Here is a 24,177-nt window from a genome sequence, read left to right as displayed (position 1 = left end):
GCTGGACGTGCGAGAGAAAGAGTACCACTATTTATAGTAGGTGACGGTGGAGTGTGATGTGCGCGGTCCTACTCGGCATATTGGTCAGACAATTTCTAAAGACTCGGCTTTGAGTGGCATTTGCTTTTTTGTTGTTGTTTGTATATATATCTATTGGTAGCCTACACAACAAGACAATAAATTTTGTAACCACACTATAGGTCGTATGCAGAAGGTGGGTGAGTGTCACTTATTGTATTCAAACATAGAAGTGAAAATTAAAAAGATAGCCGGTTATAAATAATTCTGCTCAGTCAAAGTAACTAATTGTGTGGCTATACTATGCACTCAATGAACGAAATAGTTGGTGAACAGTTTAAAGAAGTAGGGAAGAGGATGCAGTATTTTGCAATATGCGATGGGCTTATATCTTTATCATGTAAAGAAACAAAACATAAACCGATATGGCCCATTTACAATCATAACTGACCTACACTAATAGAAAGTATTTGTTCAAGATTTCGAGCGCCTAGTTTTATTTCTTCGAAAGCTAGAGTGCTTTCGACAGACGGATGGATGGACGGAAAGACAGACGGACATGGCTAAACGCAAAAAATATTGTATCACTAGAATATTTTTAATTAAAATTTTAATTTTAATTAAAGGTGTTTTCAATTAAAAAGTTAATTGAATCAATAATTTTTTTAATTGAAATTGCTTCAGACAGACGGACGAACGGATGGACAGGGGGAGGGATGGATGGGCAGGGGGACGGATGGATGGGCAAACGTATGGACGGATGGACAGACGGAGGGACGGACGGATGGACAGACGGACGGACGGATGGACAGACGGACGGTTATAGCTTAGACTTAGAAAACCCAGACTATATACTTTGATGGGTCTCAAATGAATATTGCGATGTGTTACAAACGGAATGGCGAATTTAGTATACTCCCATCTTTTGGATGAGGGTATAGTGAAAGTGTTGCGTATTGTTTGTTCGGAACCTATTTTCTTGAAATTTTCACTGATGGAAGAGTGAAATAGGGTACTTACTTTTTTGATATTGGAAGGGGGGCGCGGCTCCTCCCTCTTACCACCACTCCCCATGGGTCTAGCGATTTGGTCAAAATTTCGTATTTAAACTTTTGGGGTCAAATAACCAGGGGGCACACCCCAACCTTAAACCCACTCAATCGGACTTGGTTACCGATTGGGGCAATGAGGGTATCATATGAAAGGTAGTTGGAAGTAGAGTACGAATCTAATATACAATTTTACGCTCAGGTATCTGGGGGTCACCTAATCCCCAAAAAACCAACCAACCGGTCATATCCACCGATATTACTCGACGATATGGATATCAAATTAAAGGTGTTTGGAAGTATTACAATTATCACATATAAAAAATTTTGGTTCAAAGGTTTTTTGGGGTAAGAGTAGAAATTTGATATACAAATTTGGGCCCAAGTGTCGGGGAGTCTGACTCACCCCCAAAAAACCCTAGAAAATTACATACTGACCGATTAGAGCAATATGGGTATCATATGAAAGGTAGATGGAAGTAGAGTACGAATCTGATATACAATTTTAGGCTCAGGTAATTGGGTGCCACCCCACCGCCAAAACCCCTGAACAGGTCATATTTAGCGATTAGATAATATAGATATCAAATTAAAGGTATTTGGAAGTATGAGAATTAACTCATATAAAAAATTTTGGTCCTAGGGTTTCTTGGAGTCCGCCCCACCCCCCAAAAACCAACAAAACGGGGATATATGCTCATCGACACAAAATAGATAGGAAATGCAATGTCTTAAGAAGAAGACTACGGGATAATATGGGACTTGAATAAAAGGTCTTTGACAGTAGAGTATGAATCTGATGTTAACATTAGGAACAAAAGGTCTTTGACAAGTGTCTGTGGACCCGTCCCTAAACATACATGTTGGCCGAACGGGAATATATGGTACTCAATTGAATAGTCTATTCTAATTCTAGAATTTGATATCCACATTTAAGACAAAATTCTGGCGACTGAATTACTCAAGACAAAATAGGACTGCAATAAAAGGTCTTTTGTATTAGAGTAAAAATTTTGCTTTCCAATTTGGGTTGACATAGGAAGAACGTGTGGAGGCCACCGTATAGCATAGGTTAGCATGTCCGCTCTATGACGCTGAACGCCTGGGTTCGAATCTTGGCGAGAGCATCAGAAAAAAAAAATCCGCCGTGGTTATCCTTCCTGGCGACATTTGTGAGGTACTATGTCATGTTAAAACTTCTCCCCAACGAGGTGTCGCACTGCGTCACTCCGTTCGGACTCGGCTATAGAAAGGAGGCCCCTTATCATTGAGGTTAAAAATTGAATCGGACAGCACTCAGTGATATGTGAGAAGTTTGCCCCAGTGGAATGTTCATGTGCAAATTTGTAATTTGCATAGGAAGAGCGTGTGAATTTTTGGGTTGATCCAACTGTGGATGGTTGGCTTGAAAATATTTGATCCCATGTGGTAGCTTTGTGATATGATTTTGCAATACGTTTTCTAATCTTAAACACCTTTCATTTGAGTCCCATATTGTCATGAGTGGTCCATATATATATTTGGTAGATTTTGGGGGTGGGGCGTCCACCTTCGGTAGGTTCCCATCCGAAATTTGGATACCATATTTTTGTTTTTAGGATATTATAAGAAAGCATACAAAATGTCGCTTAAATCGCACCACTCATCTCCGAGATCTGGCGTTTGTGAAAATTAGGGTAAGGGGGAGGGCCCGCCCAAATTTGAAAATTAGAAAGAAATTTTTTCTTGAAATTTATTTTGTACAAAGTATTCTATGAAAACTAAATTATGACGTCTATTTTCATGAAAACTAAATTTTCTAAAATTTTCCTATAAAAAATGTAATATTGGAAAATTTTTCATTTACATTTTTTATGAAAATTTAGTTGTGACAAAATTTTTCATTACAAATTTTATTGTGGCTAAATTTGTTTTTAAAATCTTATTTTGTTTAATTTAATTGTGACCAATTTTCAAAAAAATATAAATAATTAGTCTTAAACTCAATGAAAATGGTAATCAGACAAACTTTGCGTTTATATCCGTTTTTTGATCGCATATTTGTCTCATGAAATGTTGAGACAAAATTAATTAATCTATGGATGGCTAAAAATCATTTAGCCAAGGATTACCGAGATTTTCGTTGGAATTATGGGCCAAAATTGCTTATGGCGTCGTCTACAGTGGTGTAGTCGTTTGTAGAACAAATTTTAACGATGTGTCACCACCATGTTCTCTTGAGTTGCCATGTTCCCTATCCACCACCGTAGGATAGGGGGTATATTCATTTAGTCATTCCGTTTGCAACACCTCGAAATATCAATTTCCGATCCTACAAAGTATATATATTTCGAACCGTCGTAAAATTCTAAGACGATTTAACTATGCCCATGTGTCTGTCCCTCCGTCTGTTGTAATCACTCTATAACCTTCGAAAATTGAGATATTGAGCTGAAATTTGGCACAGATACGCACGCTGGTTATGTTCTTGAACGGGCCAAACCGGACCAAATTTGGATATAGCTGCTATATAGACCGATCTACCGATAAAGGGTCTAACGCCCAAAATGCTTTATTTTTTATCCGATTTCACTGAAATTTAAAACAATGAGTAGTTCAAGGCTTCCCGATAACTGACCTAAATATAGTTCAGATCGGACTATATTTGGATATAGCTGCCATATAGACCGATCTGCCGATAAAGGGTCTGAAGCCCATAAAAGCTTTATTTGTTACCCGATTTCGCTTAAATTTAAAACAGTGGGTTATTTTAAGCCTCTTGACATCGGACCTGATTATAGTTCAGATCGGACTATACTTGGATATAGCTGCCATATAGACCGATCTCCCGATAAAAGGTCTGAAGCTAATAAAAGCTTTATTTTTTAACCGATTTCGCTGAAATTTGAAAGAATGAGTAGCTTTAGGCCTCCCAATATAGGACCAAAATATGGTTCAGATCGGACTATATTTAGATATAGCTTAAAGAGAAATAGATAAAGCTTTAGTTTTTATCCGATTTCGCTGAAAATTGAAACAGTCAGTGGTTTAAGCTGCCCGACATCCGCCCCAAATATGTTAAGATATAGCTGCCATATAGACCGATCTGCCGTTTAAGGGTCTGGAACCCATTAAAGCTGCATTTATTACCCAATTTTGCTGAAATTTTAATCAGTGAGTTGCTTTAAGTCACCCGCCATCTGACCCAAATATGGTTCAGATCGGACTATATTTAGATATAGCTGCCATATATATCGACCTACAGATAAGGGGTCTGAAGCTCATAAAAGCTTTATTTATTACCCGATTTCGTCAAAATTTTAAATAGTGAATTGGTTTAAGCCTCCCGACATCCGATCAACATATGAGTCAGATCAGATATAGATATTATCGTTACATAGACCGATCTTCCAATTTGGAAGCGTTTTTATTATCCGACTTCGTTGAAATTTGACACAGTGACATCTGTTAGGCTTTCCGACGTCCGTGTCCTTTATTGTTCAGATTGGTTTATATTTGGATATGACTGTTAAAAAGACCAATAGTTTGTCCTACAAAATTTAACAGTGACTTATATTGACCACTCAATGTCCGTGCCGTTATCCATTTTCACCGGACTGTGACGAAAGGGGGTTTACATATATACCCGAGGTGGTGGGTATCCAAAGTTCGGCCCGGCCGAACTTAATGCCTTATTACTTGTTTTTTGGTTTTTTGTTTTCATGGGAGTGCGTTATGGCATAGCTACAAAATTTGTTTACATTTGCCCAAGAGCACTAGCGCGACTACTTTGGCTCATAAAAATCAAATCACTCAACAAATGTAAACAATTCCGAGAAACGTGATATTTCACATTGGATCCCAGAGTTCTCAGAAGGAAAATGCATTTTCGCCAAATATAAAACAAACAGGCCGCCGCTGTGTGACCATCGAGTAGCAGTGAGAGAAAAAAATCGTTGTCAAAGCCAGTGGAAGAGTGGGGTGCATGTAAAATTTACATGTTCTTATGGCCAAGACATGGTTTGTCACAGTTCCTCCCTTGGCAGATTTGCACATTATTTGAGATGATTGAGGGAGGAGATGTTGAGAGCAATGCTTGGCAACTTCACGTTCCCCGGTCCACCAAAAAAAAAAAATGGCCATTTGCCCTCGTTTGCTGCAATAGAGGAGCAACGATTTTGTGTGGCTACGTAAACAAATCGTAAATTTGAATTTTACGACTTAATTCGGCATTTAGTGCAAACTACTCGCCACTCCACTACACTCCCTGGAGGAAGCACAAGGAATGGTAACCAGAACACTAAGTAAGTGGTTTTTGAAGCGACTGCTGCGTCAGTCGGCAAGTGTTGTTATTGCCGCCTGATTTTGTGCGTTAAATTTGTTGTTGCTGATCATTTTTTATGGCCGACAAATAGTGAAAATGTTCGCCACCACTACCACAATGGCCAAAGTGGCGAATGGTTTTTTTTTTTCGTGGGGTTACTATAAATTCAGAAAATGTGGAGATGCTAAAAAATATTTTTCTTACACATTTTATTAAAAAAAACTTTAAGCAGATTCCCAATAAATAAGAATTTGCAGTTACCGTCAAAAAGACGTGCCAAGGGACAAGGTGGTGTAATTCTAGTATTTTTTTTTTGAATGAAATCAAAAGTATTTGACTATATACACCTTCCCCTTGTATTAACCTAACTTTAAATCTAGCAATTCTCCATAACCTATAAGTTGAGGTGCATTTTCAAGAAGATTTCCCTTGTAGACTTTGATTTTTGGTATCCTTTGCCTAAGTCATCACTGAAAACAATCTACAAAAGTCTCCCTCTACCTCATTCTCTCTCTCCCGTGATAACCAAATTATCATAATTTATACCCCCACCTCGTTCTCACAATTCACAATCGTTACATGTGATCGTTCGTATTCGGATCGTGGTGTGTGGTTGCCGGTTTATTATGGTTAAGCATGTATGCCAATTTGTTTGTTGTTGTTGGTGTCATTGGTGGCGTTTGTATTTTGTTTTGATTTTTACGTTGTTTACGTTTTGCGCCTTACTAATGTGCACAGACGAAAACGATGTGCGTTCATTCATTCATTCATGTCTCGCTGTTGTCGCTTAGCAATAGCACCGCGGTTGCTGCGAAGCCTTATTGGCGACAGCGCTAATAATTTTTTCTCTTAATTACTCCGACCCGTTTTATTGTAATGTTGCCGCTGCTTGCTTCTGCTTATGCTAGGAGGGATTCTATTAAAATACGGCAACACTGTGTTTGTTCCTTTGTGTGTTCATTTCTAGTAAACGATGGTGCTGCTGTGTCCCAGCTATTGAACTGAGAAGCATTGAACACAAAATCGTATTAAAAAACGTTTTATGGCCAAAGTTCGTGTTGTTATGTGCAAAAACAACAAAATTGCCATTGATGTTGAAAGAATATGCTGCGCAGCGCACAATTCTGGCTGGCAATACGAGTAATAACGAGGATAATTTTGTGCTTTCGACTTCATCATTTGAGCGTGAATATGTTCATGCCTAGCGTAAACAAACAATAATTTCACTCTCTTTGGCCCCTTTTTGCCATGCAAAGATTTTTATTGTTATTATATTTGAGCAGTAGTTGTTTTTAATTAGCCATTCATTATTAACAAATTGTAGTTTCATATTCTAATTACGTGTTTACATGCAAATTGGGGTGCACCGAAAGCTACAATGCTGGAAAAGTTGACAAAATTTCCCAAAAAAAAAAAATTTTTTTTTTTTTCAAACAAAATTTTATAAAAAAATTAAATTTTTATAAAATATTTTTAAACAATGTAATAAAACAAAATGATGTGGAATATTGATAAAATTTCCTATTAAAACAGTATTGTGATGAAATTTCCCATAGAAATGTCATTTAAATTTTCTATTTAAATGATATTTTTACGAAATTACCCGTCAAAATTAAATTTTGACAAAAATTTCCCATTAAAAAAGTTTTTAAAATTTTGTTATAGAAATTAAATTTCGACAACATTTTTTGATAGAATTCAAAAATTTAAAAAAAAAAAAATTTTAAAGAAAGGTTGGCAAAATTTCTATTATTTTCCCATAAAAATTAAATTTTGTTAAAATTTCCTTTAAAACTAATTTATTGTAAAATTTCCTATAGAAATGCAATCTTGACGGAATTCCTATAAAAAAAAAAAAAAAAAATTTATATAAAAATAAAATTTTGACCAAATTTTCTATATAAAAAGAAATTTTTAAAACATTTTTTTTATTGTAACAAAATGTCTTATAATAATGAGATTTTGTCAAAATGTGGGGGCAGACCCTCCCCTATACCCCAATTTTGTAAAACGCCAGATCTCGGAGATACGTGCACCGTTTTAAGCGAAATTTTTGTGTGCCACCTTATGGTACCCCAAAAACACGAAGTTGGTATAAAATTTTTGGGTCAAAAAATCCTAGGGGGACGCCCCATCCCAAAACCCCCCGCACCGACATGTTTACCGATTGTGACAATATGGGTATCAAACGAAAGGTATTTTAGAGTAGGGTACGAACTTGGTATACATATTTCGCACAAAGAGTTCGGAGGGGTTCCCCGCCCCCAAAAACCCTCCAACAGAACTCTTTCACCCCTTTTACCAATATGGGTATTTAAAAGTAGTGTACAAATCTGACATAAAAATGTATTCCTTGGTATCTGAGTGAAAGGTGTTTAAAGGTAGAGTATTTAAAAGTTGAGTACACATCTGTAATAAGAATTTGGTCCAAGGTGTCTACGGGGCATCCCCAACCCCAAATCTCCTTAAATGTGTATGAATGTCCAACGTCACAAAATGGGTATCAAATGAAAGGTCTTTGGGATTTGACTACGAATCTGATATACATAGTTGGGATAGAGTCTGGGACCGACCCACCCACTAAATACCCTTCAATAGGATGTGTAGTTCGAGCGGGATAATATGTGAATTAAAATAAAGGTCTATGCCACTTAAGTTCGAATCTAATGTTAATATAAGGAATCTGGGTCACGTTCACCCGTCCTGCCGTTCAGCAGGACATGTATATCGCTACAATAATGGACTGAAATAAATTGTCTATTGTGTCTCAAAGTCGGGAGGAGCGACGCTCTCCTCTCAATAAAAACAACACCAAACTGTCATTTAGGACGACCGAGAATATATTGTTCTCAAATGAAAGAATGTGCAATCCCCCCCCCCCCCCCTATCCTGTTTGCCGACTATGGCAATAAATAATAGGCATTTGATAGTAGAAAACGAATTTGATATGCAATTTTGAGGCCCAGTATTTGGGGGTCGTCTCATCCCATGGGAGTAGAGCACTAATGTGACATCCACATTGGGGCGAAATATCTGAAAGGCCGTACTAGTACCCCCAAACAGGAATTGACCGTGCCAGTATAGGTCTCAGATAAAATAAGAGAGTGAGAGGTGCAGCGGAGCGGGTCCTGTTCAGCTAGTCTACTTATATATAAAAATCAATTTGTGTTTGTTTGCTTGCCGGTTTATTTGTTTGTTCCGTATAGACTTAAAAATGACTGAACCGATTACCTGAAATGTTCACAGATTGTGTGGGTTGATCTGGAAGGAAACATAGGCTATGTAATTTTGTGACATCGGAAGGGGGGCGGACCCTCCCCCTTATCAAAAAAGTACTGCCCAAAAATAAAAGTGAACCGATCGAAACAAAATGAGACTCAAATGAAAGGTATTGAAGAGTAGACTACGAATTTTATGTTTAAAATTGGGTCCAAGTAACTGGGGAGGCCGTCCCAACCCCAAAACCCCCCTAAAATAGACTTTTTGGACGATAATGACAATATGGGACTCAAATGAAAGTTATTCAGGAGTAGATTACGTATCTGGCATACAAAATCAGATCGAAGTATAGGGGTCATCCCATCCCCCACAACCTTCCCATATAGACATTTCATAACTATATGGATCCTTGTACCCAGGGGGCCGCCCCAACCCCAAAACTCCTCCAAACAGATATATTCGACGTTCATGTCAGTATGGGACTCAAATAAAAAGTATTCGATAGTAGATTATAAATATGGCTTAAAAAATTCAGTCCAAGTAATGGGAGGTAACCCCACCCCCAAAACCATGAAATGGGCATATCAGCCGATTATGGCTTTATGACAGTCAAATTAAGAGTATTTGGTAGTAGGTTACGAATATGACATTCAAATTTGCGTTTAAGTCTAGGTTGCGCTTTTCCTCCTAAAAATACATCGTATTGGTTAATTGACCCATTGTGACAAAATGAAAGATATCGAGAGTAGAAAACGAATTTGATATCCAATTTTCGAGTGTTTGGGAGTACGCCATTAAGCACCCCCTAAACTGAACTTCATTTCCGACTTTGGCAATATGGAGCTCAAATCAACGGTATTTGGCAGTAAAAAACGAATTTGATATCTATTTTTAGGGCAAAGTGCCGGTAGCCACCCCAGCCACAAAACACCCTCCAAACGATTCATATTTACCGATCATGGGCTCAAATTAAAGGGATAGGGCTCAAATTAAAGGGATTTGGGAGTGAGGACGAATTTGAAAACCATGTTTAAGTCGAAATGTCTGAGGTGCCATCCCTCTACTGAAAAGCAATTCTCATTACCGTAGTTTTCAAAAACACCAGATCTCGGTGAGTGCATATCAATGAGTGCTTTCCGATTCAAGTTTAAACTCAATGATAAGGGACCTTTTTTTATAACCGAGTACGACCGGCGTGACCATGCATGGTATGGTACATCGCAAATGTCGCCAGTATTAAGAGGGGATCACCGCCGCTTCAAATTTTGTTCGATATTCTCGCTTAGATTCGAACGCAGGCGTTCATCGTCATTGGAGAACATAGGAATACAGTGGCACGAATTCGATATCCACATTCAGGCCGAAGTTTCCCCACCCTAAAAAGATATAAGAGAGAGTGTCCCCACCCTAAAAAGATATAAGAGAGTTAAAGGAAGCTCAGCGGACCGGGACCGGTTCTGCTAGTTTCTTATAAAAATTAAATTTTGACAAAATTTTCTATCAAAATTTAATTTTCCTATAAATTTCCTGTAGACAAAATTTCTTTGGAAATATAACTTATTTTCTTCATTAGTATTAAGTCATTGTTGCCTGGGTCCTCTTTTAATTCTTGTTATTTTACCTTTATATTTGAGATAGTGGGTAATTCAAGTTTATTTTATGTTTAAACATATTTCACTTTCTTTTCGATTTAAGCCATTACTTCAATGGTTACTTTGGAGCCATTTCACTAAGATAAATATCAGTGGCATCTCTCCACCCCCCAACAAATAGATTATTGCTCATATTCTGTACATATCCAAGTTTGTTGCTAAAAACTCATAAATATCAAAAACTACACTTTCATACATAGAGAAGGGCAATAAAACTTTTAATTTTTTTGTAAACCCCCGCAAAAGTGGAAAAGTTGCCGAAAGTTGGGGAGCAACCACAATAACAGTCATAGTAAAAGTCGAGAGTGAGGCAGTGGCTTCCGACTAACTTAAAAAACCTATAATTTATCAAAATACAACATAAATTTCTGACGCCAACATCCCGCCACCGATGCTCTCGGCTGCTTGCTCGGCTGCTGCTGTTGCGGGAAAGTTCGTTGGAAATGGAAAAAGTGGCTATGCGGCATTTTTGTAAGAAAGTTTCCTTGGAGCAGCAAAACCAAACAACGACAGCCGCCAGGACAATGAAGGCAATAAAAAATGGCGCTTCTTTGGCCGAGACTTGGAGGGCACATATGTTTCGAATGTGATCACGTAAAGTCATCGCATTAAAATTGGGGGAACACGCTTTAAAAAAGTATATACTCAGCAAACTCTGGCCCCTTGGCCCCCGACTAAATCAGCCCTAGACCATCATCCATTAGGAAAGTGAACACACGCATACATACTCACATTTATACTCATTTGTACATGTGGCCATTATGAGCTATGGAAAGGACCTTGTGATTTCTCCCATAAGCATGTGGGCAGAATTGTTTGTCAATGTAGTCGTATGTAGATGCGGTTGTCATAGTGACATGTCTGTTTGCCTGTTTCAATATTTCAGTATTTTCTTTGTATTTTGTTTTCATTTTGCCAGGATCCCTTCGTTGAACACTGCTGACAAATGACTTGCAGTGTCAATGAGACCAAAAAATGCCATTGAAAGCAGACAGACATTGGCTGCTGGTCATGGCCTGGGCCATGGGAGCAGAGAGAGAGGGGCCTTTTTGGGAGAATTGTATTTTAATGCAATATTTTTCCCTGACAGATACATATGTCGGAAAGTGTCTGCTGGTGCTGCTTTGAAAAAGAATCGAAAAACAGGTCAAAATGTTGATGGATGGATGACATCCTATGGTGAGGCATTCTAGAGTAAAGGCTATAAAACAAATTGAATCTTAACTGAGTTTGGCCGTGCGAAAGTCGGAGAGCTTTGTTCGATGGCTTTGTGAAGAGAATAGGAACCACCTTGGCGAATCGGTTGGCATGTCCGCCTTTATCGTTGAGCGCCTGGGTTCTCATCCTTGTGAAAACATCTACACGCGTTGAGCGCTATCCCTATAATTTTTCCTGTTTCTACACGCATTTAGTTTTTAAAGAGGTGATCATGGACCCCTGGGTTCAACTTAATTTCTCAAATGAAGGCATTATTTTATTGAGTAATGCATTATCATAGACTATTCAAGTATATATAGTGGGTCCATTTTATATCCATTTAGCCTTCACCAGACATATGGGCGACAAAAATTTGAATGCAATTTTGGCTAGAATATTTGCTGGCAGCCATGGACACATAATAGCTCATGTGAATGCGTAAATTGTGAATGTGTGCTGGTATCATTTGGTGACTAGTCGCAAACTATAACATACAAAGGGATAATAGAGTGCTTCGAGTGAAAAAGGGGAAAATTTTTAATAGTATGTCTCTTTTTTAATAATTTTAGCTAGAAAAAAGCTAAGGTTTTGAAGAAGACAAAATAAAGTCTAGTATTGCTAGTAGTAGCCCCCAAATGAATTTATTATTTTTTTTTATATACTTTACTTCTTATTTTTTATTTTTCTTTTAAACTTTTATTTTATTGTAATTTTTGTATATTTTATTTGTTGTTTTTTTTTTCTGCTGTGCCCGATAATGCTATGTTGGAGAGGAGTTACTCTAAATTTGGAAATTTCTGCCTAATTTCAGTTAAAAATGTATTCCGATTTTCCTGTGAATTTTTCTACTCTCAAATACCTCTTATTTAAACCTCACATTGCAATGGTCTGTGAAAGTTCTGTTTGCTGGTGTAGTGGACCCCCAGAGACTTGGTCTCAAAAGTGAAAGTCAATTTCGTGCTCTGCTCCCAAAGACCTTTCATTGAAGATCCATATTGCCATGGTCGGTAAATATGTCTGATTTATGGGTTTCTTTTTTTGGAGGTGGGGTGACCCACGAAATACTCAGTCCCACAATTGGATATCAGATTCGTTTTCTACTCCCAAACACCTTTAATTTGATACCCATATTGTAGTTATTGGTCAATAAATCCGTTTGGGGTGGGCAGCCCTCCTAGGCACCCCATCCCAGATGTTGATACTAAATTTTTGTTTTAGGTCACTCTAAGTGTGCAAACAACATTTCACTTAAATTGCCCTACCCATCTGCAAAATCTGGTGTTTTTGAAAATTTGGGTAAGAGGGAATGTCGCCTCTTATCCTAAAACAACCGCAACGAAATTCCTATATTTTATTTTTCTTTATTCAAAGGACCGATAGTTGTCATAACAAAGATAAAAGCTGTATGATTAATTTTGACCACTCTGCCCTCTCTCCGTTCATGTTGGTTTCTCCAAATTAGCGCCATCTACTGGCTGTTATAGACCGATCTCCCGATTTAGGGTCTTAGGCCCATAAAAGCCGCATTTATTATGCGATTTTGCTGAAATTTGGGACAGTAAGTTATGTTAGGCCCTTCGACATCCTTCTTCGATTTGGCCCCGATCGGTCCAGATTTGGATATAGACCGATCTCTCAAGTTAAGATCTTGGGCCCATAAAAGGTGTATTTATTGCCCGATGTAGCCGAGATTTAGGCAGTGAGTTGTGTTTGGACCTTCGATATCCTCCTTCCATTGGGCCCAAATCGGTCCAGATTTGGATAAAGGCTTTGGGCCCATAAAAGGCGTATTTATTGTCCGATGTCGTCGAGATTTGAGACTGTGAGTTGTTTGGACCTTCGGCATCCTTCTTTAATTTGGCCCAGATCGGTCCACATTTGGATATAGCTGCCATATGGGCCGATCTCGCGATTTAAGGTTTTGGGGCCATAAAAGACGCATTTATTGTCCGATTTCGCCGAAAATTGGGACAGTGAGTTGTGTTAGGCTCTTCCATATTTTTCTGTTACTTAGCCCAAATCGGCCCAGATTTGGATATAGCTGACATATAGACCGATCTATCGATTTAAAGTCTTGGCCCCATAAAAGGCGCATTTATAACCCGATTTCACTGAAATTTGACATATGGGGAATAAGGTGTGCATTTTCACCGGATTTTGGCGAAAGGTGGTTTACATATATACCCGAGGTGGTTGGTATCCAAAGTTCGGCCCGGCCGAACTTAACGCCTTTTTACTTGTTTTTAAATCAAATCAAATTGCCATATTAAATAATTTCCTGTGTTAAAGAACTGATTTGCCAGTCTATACATTGGGTGCGGTGGTTCTTACTATTGCCCAGCAGCACGTCGTTTGGTCTTGTCTCTCGATGGGGTGAAATGGTTGTAACCTTAACGTTAAGGTTTGCAACTTCTGGTATCACGCTGAACGTCATAATCGGGTATGGCGGCCTACATGCATTTGTGTCCCCACACATTAATTAAATCACACAGAGTCCTCTTAGGTCATTATGATTGATCGACTGTTTTGGAGTGAGGTGGTCCGCTAGATATATCAGCAGAATGAAGATATAAGATTCCTAGTCCACAACCGTATACCTTTAATTTACCCCATATTGTCATGATTGGTGTATACAGCCGTTTGGTGCAGGGTGTCTATATGAGGGTTGTGCGCCACACTCCATCTGCCACTGGAGCACAAATTTGAATGACGCACTTTACCCAAAAATATCTATCACTTGATCTCCCATTGTTTTCATGGGTCAAAAAACCCATTGGAGGCGATTTTAGGAGGTAAAGCTTCACCTAGATTCTTGAATTGAAAGTTTAATGTCATATTCGTAATCTGCTCTTAAATTCCTTTCATTTGAATCCCACATAGCCATGATCGAGTAATATTCCCATTTGGGGGGCTTATCGGGAATGGGGAGACCATCAATTCATTGGACCTTATTTTCATTGCCATATTCGTAGTCTACTCCCGAATACCTTTCATTTAAGTCCTATATTACTATGTACATTCAATATGTCTGTTTGAAGTAGTTTTTGGAGATGGTCGCCTCTTAGATACTTGAGCACAAGTTTTTATATCATATTCCTGTTCTACTCCCCAATATCTTTCATTTGATACCCATATTGTCCCGATCGGTCCACTTTCAATTTTGGGTGGCGTTTTTGGGGCAAAGGGGGAGGGTCCGCCCCATTTCAATATCAACAAATTATATAGCCTATACCTCCTTCCTGACGATATTCGTAATCTACTCTCGAATACCTTTCATTCGATTCCCATATTATCATTATCATCCAATATGCCTATTTTAAGGGGTTTTGGGGTCGAGGCAGCCCCCTAGGTACTTTTACCCAAATTTTGATATTTGTATTATACTCCTGAATACCTTTCATTTAAGTATAATATTGTCCCGATCGGTCCACTTTTATTTTTGGGTGGTACTTTTGGGCTAAGGGGGAGGGTCCGCTCCCCTTGCGATATCTACTTCCGGACCACGAACTGTGAAAATTTCAAAGAAATTGGTTAAGCCGTTTTTTAGTCTTTAATTGGTGTTTTTTTATTTTTTCTTACTTTTTTTTAAATTTATTTTAATATTGTTAAGGTTTTTTTAATTTTTCGTTTTATTTCCTTTAATTTTTAATTTTTTACGGGCAGAAAATCATTTTATAATGAAATTTTAATGTCTCTTTCGAGATGAGCTTAATAATCAAAAATTTTATGCAATGGAAAAATGAAAGCCACAGCAAGTTTGGTGTGGTGTATCCCCTGTGGCTTTTATTTTTTTAAATTTTTTTATATTTCATATATTTTCTTTCTTTTTGAATATTTAAATATTTTGTTTTTACTTACAAATCTTTTCTGCTGCTTTACCTTAAGGCACCCTGAATCTGACTCAGCCATTTGATTATGTGTCTAAGTTACATTTACATATTCGCACACACTTAATGTAAAGCATTTACATGTGAGCTTGTAAGTGTGTGTTCTCAATTCATTTTTATCTCAAGTAATTTTTTTTTAGCCAAGTAAAAATACTGCGACGCATTTTTTGTTGTTTTTATTGACTTTTTAAACAATTGCATTTTGAGAAGAAACAGCGCAAAAAATGCTCACACGCTTCCCCAAAAGAAGATCACAAAAATTCATTGAAAACAAGATGCATTCGATCAGTGGCGGTTGAACAGGTGCCTTCTTAGGGGCAATGGCTGCTGTGAATGTACTCTCTTCAAATCTTTTGTGGTGAGAAAAGGTACCCTTCTTGATGGGCAAGGGGGTCAAACAAGCAACTAGGAATGCGGTCTATTAAATATCTACGAGTATTATATAAAACTCAAAGTGTGTTTGTTTGTGTAGGTTGGTCTGGAAGGAATAATAGACTGTAAAATTTTTTGATACCCCCTTAGCCCAAAAGCACCACCCAAAAAGAAGAGTAGAGTGATCGAGACAATATGGGACTCAAATGAAACGTATTCGAGAGTAGGGTAAAATTTTGGTAAAAATTGAGTTCTGGTACCTAGGGGACGTCATTATATAGGACGATAATGACGATATGGGACTCAAATCAAAGGTATTAGGGAGTAGATTACGAATATGGTTTGGAAGGAGCAATCGGCTTTAAAATTTTTTTGATATCGTAAGGGGACGGGCCCTTACCCCAAAAGCATCACACAAAAGTAAAAGTAAGTCGATCGGGACAATATGGGACTCAAATGAAAGGTATTCGGGAGTAGAGCACTAATTTGATAATAAATATTGGGTCCAGGTATATAGGTACCCCGTCTCAAAAGCCCCTCAAATAGCCATATTGGACAATAATGACAATATGGGACTCAAATGAAAGGTATTAGGGAGTAGATTACGAATTTAGTATGGAGGGAGCAATAAGCTATATAATTTGTTGGTATCGGATGGCCCCCTCTCCTCCTTACCTAAAAGCATCACCCAAAACTAAAAGTGGGGTAAAAATTTGGTCCAAGTATCTAGGGGGCCGCATAGACGGGAAAACCCACTCAAATTGACATTTTGGATAATCTTGACAATATGAGATCCAAAACCCTTCCCTAAATTGGAATATTTGCCAATCATAGACATATGGGGTTCAAATAAAGGGTGTGGTATTTGAGAGTTGTTAAGAAAAAATCATGTTTTTCGTAGGGTGTTAATAAAGGCGCAGCGGAGCGGGACTGATTCAGCTTGTATAGGTATAAAGAAACATAGGCTGTATAACTTTTTGATATTGGAAGGGGGCGGACCCTCCCCTTACCTAAAAAGTACTGCCCTAAAATAAAAGTGGACCAAAAGGGATAATATGGGACTCAAATGAAAGGTATTCAGGAGTAGAGTACGAATTTCATATTAAAAATTTAGTCCATGTAACTGGGGGCCGCCCAACCCCAAAACCCCCCAAAATAGGTTAATTGGAAGATCGTGACAATATGGGACTCAAATGAAAGACATTCTGGAGTAGATTACGAATATGGTCAGGAAGGAGGATTAGGCTTTATAATTTGTTGATATCCGAAGGGGTGGACTCTCGTTACAATATGGATCGCTACAACATGGATATCAAAAACAAGATATGGAAGAGTAGAATACGAATATTAAAAAATTGGGTGCAAGTACCCAGGAAGTAGCCCTTACCCCAAAACTCCTCCAAGCAGACAAATTGAACGTTCATATAAATATGAGGCTCAAATGCAAGGTATTCGGGAGAAGATAACGAATCTGTCATTAAAAATCGGGTCGATGTATACCTAAAACTCTTCTAAACAGATATATTCGACGTTTATATCAATATGGGACTGAAATAAAAAGTATTTGGCAGTAGATTACAAATATGGCATATAAAGTTAGGTCCAAGTAAGGGGAGGTCGCCCCACCCCAAATACCCCCAAATGCACCGACCATGACTATATGGGACTCAAATGAAAGTTATTTGGGTATAGATTACGAATATGACATCAAAATTTGTGTTCTGGTTTAGGAGCGCCTTTTCACTTAAAAATACTTAAAATTGGTTTATTGGCCTATTATGACAATATGGGACTCAAATGAAAGATATTTGAGAGTGGAAAACGAATTTTTTTTGGAGCCAAATGTTTGGGGGTACTCCCTAAAGCACCCTCTAAACTGAACATCATTTCCGACTATGGTAATATGGAGCTCAAATCAATGGTATTTAGGAATAAAGAACGAATTTGATATCCATTTTCAGTGCAAAGTGCCGCTGGGCGACCCATACACAAAATACCCTCCAAACGGTTCACTTTTACCGATCATGGCGATATGGGGCTCATATTAAAGGGATTTGGGAGTGGAGCACGAATTTAATATCCATATTTTATTTGAAATGTCTGAGGTACCATCTCTTTCCAAAAAAGTCACTTCTCAAGTCACTTCTCACTTCTCATATCCCTTATTTTCAAAAAAAAAAACAGAGATTGGTAATGCGATTCGTTCGACATTTTTGTTTGCACTCTTACAGTCACCTAAAACAAAACATGGTTTCCATTGTAGGGGTCGGGTGCCTCGGTGGCAAATATATATATAAACCAATCACGACAATATAGGGCTCAAACGAAAGGTGCTTGAGAGAAAAAACGAATTTGGTATTCAATTGAAGAGCCTTGTGTTTGGCTCTCAAATAGCTTATATAAAAGCTATTTGGGGTTAGAGTACGAAATTGATACTCATTTTTGGTCCCTGGGCTCCTCTCCATCCTTAAACAGAACTTATTTAGCGATCATGCCAATATGGGGCCAGTTTGTGGAGCACGAAGCTTATATTTACTATAAGGGCCAATTGTCTGGGTGGCCATCCCATTACCGAAATACCCCGTAAACAGGAAATATTTACCAAAGTGGTAATATACGACTCCAAAGAAAGGCATTTGGGAGTAGAGTAAAATGTTGCCCATGAACCGTGCAGGGTAAGGATCCAAACCAGCTATGCAGAAGGGCCGAAAGTGTATTGCATATGGCATATGACTGAGCTAGACCCAGATTTATCAATGTTAAACCAGAGAAGACAGAAATATGCCTGTTCACAAGGAAGACGAAGGTGGGCCAATTTGACGCACCAACGAAACGATTTCGATATCTGACAAGGTCAAATACTTAGGTGCCATCTTGGACAGGAAACTGAAATGGAATTCAGCAGCGTACTGAGAAGGCTCACAGATGTTGGCCACTATGTAGACGGGACGTAGGCTCGAAATGGGGCTGAATCCGAGAATAGTCTACTGGCTCTACGGGAGCGTGTTTAGACCAATACTTACTTACGCCTCAGTAGTTTGGAGGACTGCTATGGAGAAAAAGTGCAACATAAGGACCATACCATTGTCTTGGCATAGTCGGAGCGATTAGGACCACTCCCACGAGGGCACTGGAGACTATTCTTGATATCCGACCCATTGACATGCAGATTAAGTGTGAGGCAGCCACTGCGGCTATGAGACTTAAGGTGATGGGAGATTTGATAGAGGATAGCCGTAGGTCATACCATCGCGATATAATCGAGGCGACGATAGGAAACCTGGAAGGAAGGGAAGAGGTTTCCGAACGGATTCCTGAGACGGCACGTGAGGTCGAGTGCGAGGCACGGCTGCCAGCGGCACACTCTTGGATTGAGGGACCCCAAGTATTGACATCTAGAAAATCATGTTACACGGATGGATCAAAACAGGAGGACATAGTGGGTCTTGGGTTCTACATTGAGAATCCAGGGACTTAGATCTGTTTTAGACTGCCTGCCCATAATTCGGTCCTTCAGGCGGAGATCCAGGCGATCACTGAATGCGTGAGGCGGTGTGGTGCTAGCGCGAGGACATCGAGTGTGAACATCTTTACGGACAGTAAACAGGCCATAAGGGCAATAACAACCAGAACGGTATGGTCATGAACAGTCTTGCAGTGTAAGGAGGAGATTAACGCCTTCTCTGAGTATGGCAAAATCCGCATCGTTTGGTTGCCGGGCCATAACGGAGTAAGGCGAATGAAAGGGCAGACGATTTGACGGAGAAGGCCAGAGGACTGCCATCAATAAACTTGGTTAACCCGACGCGGTCTGAGTTAAGGGAGTGGGCGACGAATGCGCATGCAACATTATGGAACAGCGTCACGCTCGGTAGGACGGCGAAAAACCTATGGGGTGATCCAGATCGTGAGAAGACGAGACTATTACTGAAAGGAAGTAAGAAGGAGGTCAGTATAGCTATTGGTAACATTACGGGACACATAGGACTACGAGCTCACTTATGGAAAATCGGTGCTGCAAGTCATAGCATGTGTAGAGCATGAGGGGAACATGATGAGACGTTGGAGCATTTCCTTTGTCATTGCCCGGCTTTCGCGTCTAACGCTATATTCTATGCATACTTATAGGATTTGCAGTATAATGGAAAAGTGTTTGCGTCTAGACCTCCCAATAGCTGAAGTAGCCCCCCAAAAAAGGCCCTTTGCCTTCTACAGTTTTCGGGTACACTCAATGCCTATGTATTGCATTGCATGGATTTTATTTTAATTCAGAAAACGTCCATTGACTGCATTGATTTCAGACGCTCAAAGGAGGAGAGAACGTCAGTCGTTGTCAGTAAGCGTATTTTGTGTGAGGTTTATTTTTATTTTGAAAATGCGTTTTACTCGCATTAGAAAATGCGTTTCGGAATGGTGTGGTTGGCTGGTTGGTTGGTTGGTTGGTTGAATGGTTGGTCTGTCAGTCAGGCAGTCAGTCAGTCGGTGGTAAAAATAGAATGCGTTGTTTGGTTCTCTCGACATGCGAGTGTGGTGCGTGAATGTGTACATGTTTTGCATTGCCTTGCAGTTTTAGGTCTTTACGCAAATTATTTCATGTTTTCCTAGTGTATTTATTTTGTCAAGAAACCGTATTAATTTAACATTGGATTTAAAGCCAAGCGACCTTTACAACGTCAGGGCAAAACGAAAAAAAAAAACACTACCACACTCACACTAACACACAGCCACCAAAACAAAAAAACGAGAAAATAAAACGCAAAATAGATGGGGACCAACGAAGACAAGTTGTTAGCAAAAGAAAATTTTGTGTTGGTTTTTTTTTCGAATCTGCTTATCTGTCCTTTTTTTCCCTGTTTCCCTTAAGTTGCTATAATTTTGTGGTTACTCACCTTTTTCTTTGCCGATTATCAAAGGCTATGTTTACAGGCACTCCCAGCTCCAAATCCTCGATGTCATCTATGTTTCTGGCCATGCTGTTGAATTTAAGCGAAGTACAATCATGGCTATCGAAATTATTGGACAGCGATGAGAGGCTAACATCATCATCGCCTTCGGCATAGCCATCGGCAATGTTGTCACTGGAACCTGCTAAGGCGGGTGCAGCAGCTATCGCACCTGCAGTCATGGTGCCCATGACACCCATACCCACGGCACTAATGCCCCCGGAAATGGCACCAGCAGATGCGATTTCCGCCACAATGCCACAATGTTGCAGAATGCAGGCCAAAAGGCAGCAATACCAAGAAAATAGAAGGTGCCAACAATGGTAAGACGTTGATGGTGGCATTGGTGGTAATGATAAGAAGTAAGTTCTGCTGCGGCATGGAGGATGGTGCTGCTGCAGGATGCTGCTACTGGAACATATTTTTGTGTTGACATGGCTGACTTCTCGACGATATCTCGTTCGACTCCTTGTCTTGCTTATGGTGATGGTATTGGTGTTGGTTGTAGTTGGTTTCACAATTAAGGGGGTATTCATAGCTATAGGTGGAGTTAATCTCGGTTTAAGCAACATTTTTCCTTATAATTAAATTGCGATCGAAACTCTTTCAATATTTCTTCGGTTTGTTTTGTTAAATTTTATATTTCTGATAAATTTTATAACATTTTTACGTCATAGTGTTTAAGCTAAAAATTAAAAAAATATATAAAAATTTTTTTCTTCTGCTAATCGCACTGCACTGGGTTTCCCTAAGCGTTTTTCAATTATTAACTTTTGCTTTTTTTTGGCTTTGTCATTAATTTCTTTGATTTAGCTTTAATTCCTTTTTCAAGTCAAATCCATTTGAACTTGTCACTCAAATTTTGACAACTTCTTTTGAATTCTCTGACTTATCTTCAATCCAATTTCATGATTTGCTGGCAATGTTTGTTTGATTTCTTTGTTTTTTTTTTCTTTTTAAATTTCGTTTGTTTTAGGAATCATCAAACTTTGGCAATCTCTAAATTAAGTAAAAGACCTGCCCTTGCTCGAATTCACTCACTGCATGTGCCTCCTACATTTTGACTTCTTCTTTGTGGGTCGACAAAGCCATCAATTTAGCTTCGATTAGTTGCCGCTTTTTTTGTTGTTGTTGTTTAGTTTTTTTGCTTCGATGTTTGGTTTGTTTCTTTGGTTTGCGGCCTGTAGTGGCATGTGTTTGTCGGTTGGTCCGTTGGTTCGTTGCCTGTCCGCTGTTATTGCAATGGCTCACAGATTTCCAAGAATTGTTGGATTAACTAATTGCTGGATGTTGTGTGGTTTTTGGTCTTTTGTCCTTTCTTTGTTTCATTTGGTGAGCCTATGTCAAATGAACCTGAGAGCAAAGGGTCGCAATTGCATGAATGAAGCTTGTATATATGGAGAGGCTCTATCTAACGACCTCAGTATTTGAAGCCAAATGTGTAGCCTTAGGCGCGCCTTGACATAATTTTGCTCTACATCGCTGATCATATAAATGATCTAGATCGGACCAGATATAGATCAGCACTCATAGAAATTTGTTAGTAAAAACAGCAAAAATGTTTGCTATAATAGCAGAAAGTCTGCTGAAAATGGCAGAGCTGTATCTTTTTGCTAAAACAGCAAATATTATCTGCTGTATTCGAATGAAAAACTGAAAAACAAACTCAAAAATGTTCCTAAAATTTTTATATTCCATCTTATTATACCCTCCACCATACGAGGGTTGCCTTTCATATTTCGGGATTAGAGAACAAAAGCAAATATTAATCATAGAAAATCGATTTATTGTTTTTTAAAGTATTCTCCATTAAGATGTACACTTTTGCACTTTTCTTTCGATCTTGAAAAAATGCGGGGTAGGCCCCCCCCAAAAAAAAAAAAATCCTGGCTACGTCCCTGATAGAGGATATATTAGATTCGGCCCGGCTGAACATAGCCAAATCGAAAAGAATTGCGCCCTCTATAGGCTTAAAAAGTATAATCTTGCGATCGGTTTATAGTGGTTGAAAGTGATAACGGGACACCACACGCCGAATCGGACAAAAATTGCGGCTTATAAAGGCTCAAGAAGTCTAATCGGGAAATCGGTTCATATAGGAGCTATATCAGTTTATGGACCAATTTAGACCACACTGTGCACAGTTGTTGGAAGTCATGACAAAACATGTCATGCAAAATATCGGCCGAATCAGATAAGATTTGCGCCCTCTAGTGGATCAAGAAGTCAAGATCTAAGATCTGTTTATATGGCAGCTATATGAAAACATTGACCGATATGGCCCATTTATTGTACAATCCCAACCGACCCAAAATTTCATCCATTAATAAGAAGTATTTGTGCAAAATTTTAAGCGCCTAGCTTTACTCCTTCGAAAGTAAGCGTGCTTTTCACAGACAGACGGACACGGCTAAATGGACTTAAATATAATGATGATGAAGAATATAGACTTTATGGGGTCTTAGACGAAAATTACGAGGTGTTGCAAACGGAATGACGAAATTAGTATACCAAACTTTTTTTGTTACTATGTTTACAGCACGAGCAGTAACCCATTTGAAAAACAATAAGGCAGCAGGAGACGATGGGTTGCCGGCTGAACTGTTTAAGATCGAAAGCGACGTGCTGATAAGACGTAGGCATTAGCTCGTCTGCGCAATAGAAATACGCATACCCGATGATTGGAACTGGAGCATACTACGTATGTCCCGTACACAAGAAAAGGGACAAGACGCTAAGTGCCAGCTACAGAGGAATAAGTCTCTTCCCCGCCGCATACAAGATATTGTCGAACGTACTGTGTGAAAGATTAAAGTCTGATAGTCAACGAGATAATTGGACCCTATCAGTGTGGCTTTAGACCTGGTAAATCCACCATAGACCAGATATTTACACTGCGCCAAATCCTGGAGAAGACCCAAGAAAGACAAATCGATCGATCTTTTCGTTGAAGCCTTTAAAGCCGCCTGCGACATAGAGCCATTTTCATCCGATTGGGCTTAAATTTTGTACAACGATTTCTCTGGTGACATTAAACTGACTTTATTAAATTTGGTTTGTGCATTGACATTGCTTGATCTCTTGATTGTTACTTCTCATTTTCGTTTGAAATGGGAAATAAACGGTAGTCTCGATATTTGTTGATAAATATCGAAAATATCGATAGTTTGCCAGCTCTACTTCGACAGCCCTATACATTCAAAGGTATTTCACGCCATGTCTGACTTTGGTATCCCTGCAAAACTGATACTACTTTGCTGGATGCCGCTTGTTGATACATGCTTCTCAGTTAAAATAGGAAAGAATCGCTCCGAACCGTTCAATGCCAAACGAGGTTTCAGATAAGGTGACAGCCTATCGTGTGATCTCTTTAATATCCTACTGGAGAAGATTATACGAGAAGCAAAAATATTAGAAAACACACGGGCGCTGTTTGTATCCGATTAGATCTTTCATATAAACAGACCTAAAGGAAGCTTTTGCTTCCAATTTTCTTAAAACTAGCAATAGTGAGTTGGTTAAGATCGCTCAACAGCA

The 24,177-nt window shown here is 38.9% G+C and overlaps 1 protein-coding gene across 9 annotated transcripts in view; it reads right to left on the bottom strand.

The window, feature by feature from the left end:
- The window catches only part of LOC106083177 (uncharacterized), a 70,475-nt gene that overhangs the window by 29,934 nt on the left and 16,364 nt on the right, over positions 1-24,177 (bottom strand). For 6 of the 9 annotated variants that reach the window (XM_013246054.2, XM_013246055.2, XM_059369425.1 and 3 more), the window contains exon 2: positions 20,587-21,325. In XM_013246054.2, the coding sequence (XP_013101508.2) occupies positions 20,587-21,212 (626 nt within the window). In that variant the 5' untranslated portion in view covers positions 21,213-21,325. Of the gene's footprint in view, positions 1-20,586; positions 21,326-21,681; positions 21,994-24,177 lie in introns of all 9 variants that reach the window. The other 3 variants (XM_013246056.2, XM_059369424.1, XM_013246053.2) reach the window with 1 other exon arrangement.

The sequence above is a fragment of the Stomoxys calcitrans genome, chromosome 5 (genome assembly GCF_963082655.1).
Source record: "Stomoxys calcitrans chromosome 5, idStoCalc2.1, whole genome shotgun sequence".
Lineage (NCBI taxonomy): Eukaryota > Metazoa > Arthropoda > Insecta > Diptera > Muscidae > Stomoxys > Stomoxys calcitrans.
This window is presented reverse-complemented; position numbering and strand designations above follow the sequence as displayed.